Raw genomic sequence first — 2,401 nt, 5'->3', positions numbered from 1 at the left:
GAAAGAATGCAATCCTGGTGTACACTTTCCTGATTTTAAACCATTCAGTGTTCCCTTGTCCGTTCAAATGTGTGCAAGTTCCTAATGAGCACAACTAAGAGTTCTGGATTACTCATTCTATGCAATGTTTTCCATAGATTGACATGATCCACACAGGTGGAACCTTTGCATAGTCAATAAAACGCAGGTAAACATCTTCCTGTTATTTTCTGCTTTCAGTCAAGATCCATCTAACATCAGCAAACATATCCCTCATTCCATAACATCTTCTGAATACTGCTTGAACCTCTGGCAACAACTTCTCAATGTACTATTGCAGCCATTTTTTAATTATCTTTAACAAAATTTTACTTGCATGTGAGATGAATAATGATTTCTGCCTTCCATTTGGTCACCTCCCTTTGGAATGGGCACAAATATGGATCTATTCCAATCAGTTGGTCAGGTATCTATCTTCCAAATTTCTTGACATTGTTACATGATTGCCTCAGGTGTTGCATCAGTTTGTTGAAAGATGTCCATTTGCATTCCATCAGTTTCCAGAGCCTTGTTCTTTGCCAATACCTTCAGTATACCCTGGACTTCAGTACCATTGGTTGTTGATCATATGCTACTTCTTGAAATGGTTGAACACTGACCATTTCTTTTTGGTACAGTGACTGTGTATTCCTTCCATATTCTTTTTTTTTTTTTTTGAGGTCGAGTAGTGTAATGTTAACAGCCAAGAAAGTTAAAACAAATAGCTTCCTCTGCAGTTGCTCATTTACAACTGGTAACACATAAAGGCCAATGCACATGAGCTATTAGACAAAAAAGGACCAATACAATTAGGGACCGTCTCCACTACAGGATGGGGTGTTGTGCTCTTATTACCAATGACAGTCACCCCAAGAAATGCAAACAGCCACAGCCACCTTCCTTCAGGGAGCAGATCCACTATACTTGTCATGTAGCTCAGCTACATTGTCACTGGACACTCGGATCCAGCCATCCTCTCGGACATGGTAGAGGTTAACCACACCTCCTGAGTAGGCATCTCTGTAGGTGGCTTGGTAGATAGCACGTCGGGCTAGGTCATAGGCTTGTTCCACTTCTAGGTCATAGGAGTAGCCCCTATCCATGACCCCATAGGCATACACAGAGCCAGAACCTACAGAGAAGGTGGCCCCCGAGATCCGGTTCCCTTCACTGTCGACATAGTAGAGGCCAGGGCCTCTCTTATCCCAGCCACAGATCATGGTGCCCATTGACAGTCCCATGCCTTTGTACTGATACACCATGTTGGCTAGCAGCTTGGAGGCTGCTGCTACAGAGATGCGTTCCTTGTTTCGAAGTTCATAGATGCGACACTGCCGAGCCAACAGCCTCTCCCAGAAGCTACAATCTGCTGCACCACCAGCCATGGTGCCCAGCAGGTAAGGGTTGATCTCAATCACTTTCTTCACCGTCTGGGAGGCAATGTAGGCACTGGCTGTGGCCCGCGAGTCCACTGCAACGATGACTCCATGGCGAAAAAGGTTGGAAGGCTCACAGCTGGGCAAATCTGCGGCAGAAGAAAGAAATCCACTGCTCTCTAGTCCGGGACTCTCGGCTGCTCCAGGAGCCGCCATCCTGGGCGAGCTCCTTCCATATTCTTTTGATGCTTTCTGTGCCATTCAACATTTTGCCCATAGAACCCTTCTGTGTTGCAAGTCAAGTTTTGAAATTTTTCTTCATTTCTTTTTCTTTTTTTTTTTTTACGGTGCAATTATTTATATTCTTAATTCAATCAATCATGTTTATGCACTGAGGCCCTAATCATGCATACACATTATAAAAGAGGACTGAAGCAGGGATTAACTGGGCTTCCTGATTAATGAGAACAGCCATGAGTTTCCAACGCTCACCTGTGGAAAAGATGGCTTGTCCCTGGAGACAAGGGCTTCCTGCCTGAACTTCTACCAAATCATCCATGATGTGTCTCTTGGCTTTTATCCTACTGATTATAATGTATGGGCAACTGTAGATGTTCTTGGTGAATTCTGTTGGTTCTAGAAATTAACAAATCCACAGGGGCCAGGCCAAGTCAACAGAGAATTACATTGGGGTTATTCTGAAGGACTAAGTTCTCTTACTTGTAAGGTGTCATCTAAGTTTGTGTGCCACCTGGAGTGACCACTGACAATGAATGAAGATGTGGGAAGACGAAGCCCAAGTTCAATTCTGGGGTGGGGGGAGGCTATCCCACCTTGCCTCTTGCTTATCCAAGTGATTACTTTTTTCTAAGATTCCATCTATATTTAACAAAAAAATGTTTTCCACATTTCATGCATGAAAAGTTTTCTTTCTGTATCTCTGACATGCTGTTGTTAAGTACCATTGCGTCAGTTCCGACTCACAGTGAACCCGCATAGGGTTTCTG

The 2,401-nt window shown here is 43.8% G+C and overlaps 1 protein-coding gene across 1 annotated transcript; it reads right to left on the bottom strand.

The window, feature by feature from the left end:
- Positions 1–693: 693 nt before the first annotated feature.
- LOC102820934 (proteasome subunit beta type-5-like) lies at positions 694–1,527 on the bottom strand. The gene has a single exon (XM_006832074.1). It carries the CDS (start codon positions 1,401–1,403, stop codon positions 921–923), a length of 483 nt encoding a protein of 160 aa, XP_006832137.1. The 5' UTR covers positions 1,404–1,527; the 3' UTR covers positions 694–920.
- Positions 1,528–2,401: the final 874 nt, after the last annotated feature.

Source organism: Chrysochloris asiatica, unplaced genomic scaffold (genome assembly GCF_000296735.1).
Source record: "Chrysochloris asiatica unplaced genomic scaffold, ChrAsi1.0 scaffold00006, whole genome shotgun sequence".
NCBI lineage: Eukaryota > Metazoa > Chordata > Mammalia > Afrosoricida > Chrysochloridae > Chrysochloris > Chrysochloris asiatica.
The sequence above is the reverse complement of the archived record's forward strand: the minus strand, read 5'-3'. Positions and strand labels throughout refer to the sequence as shown.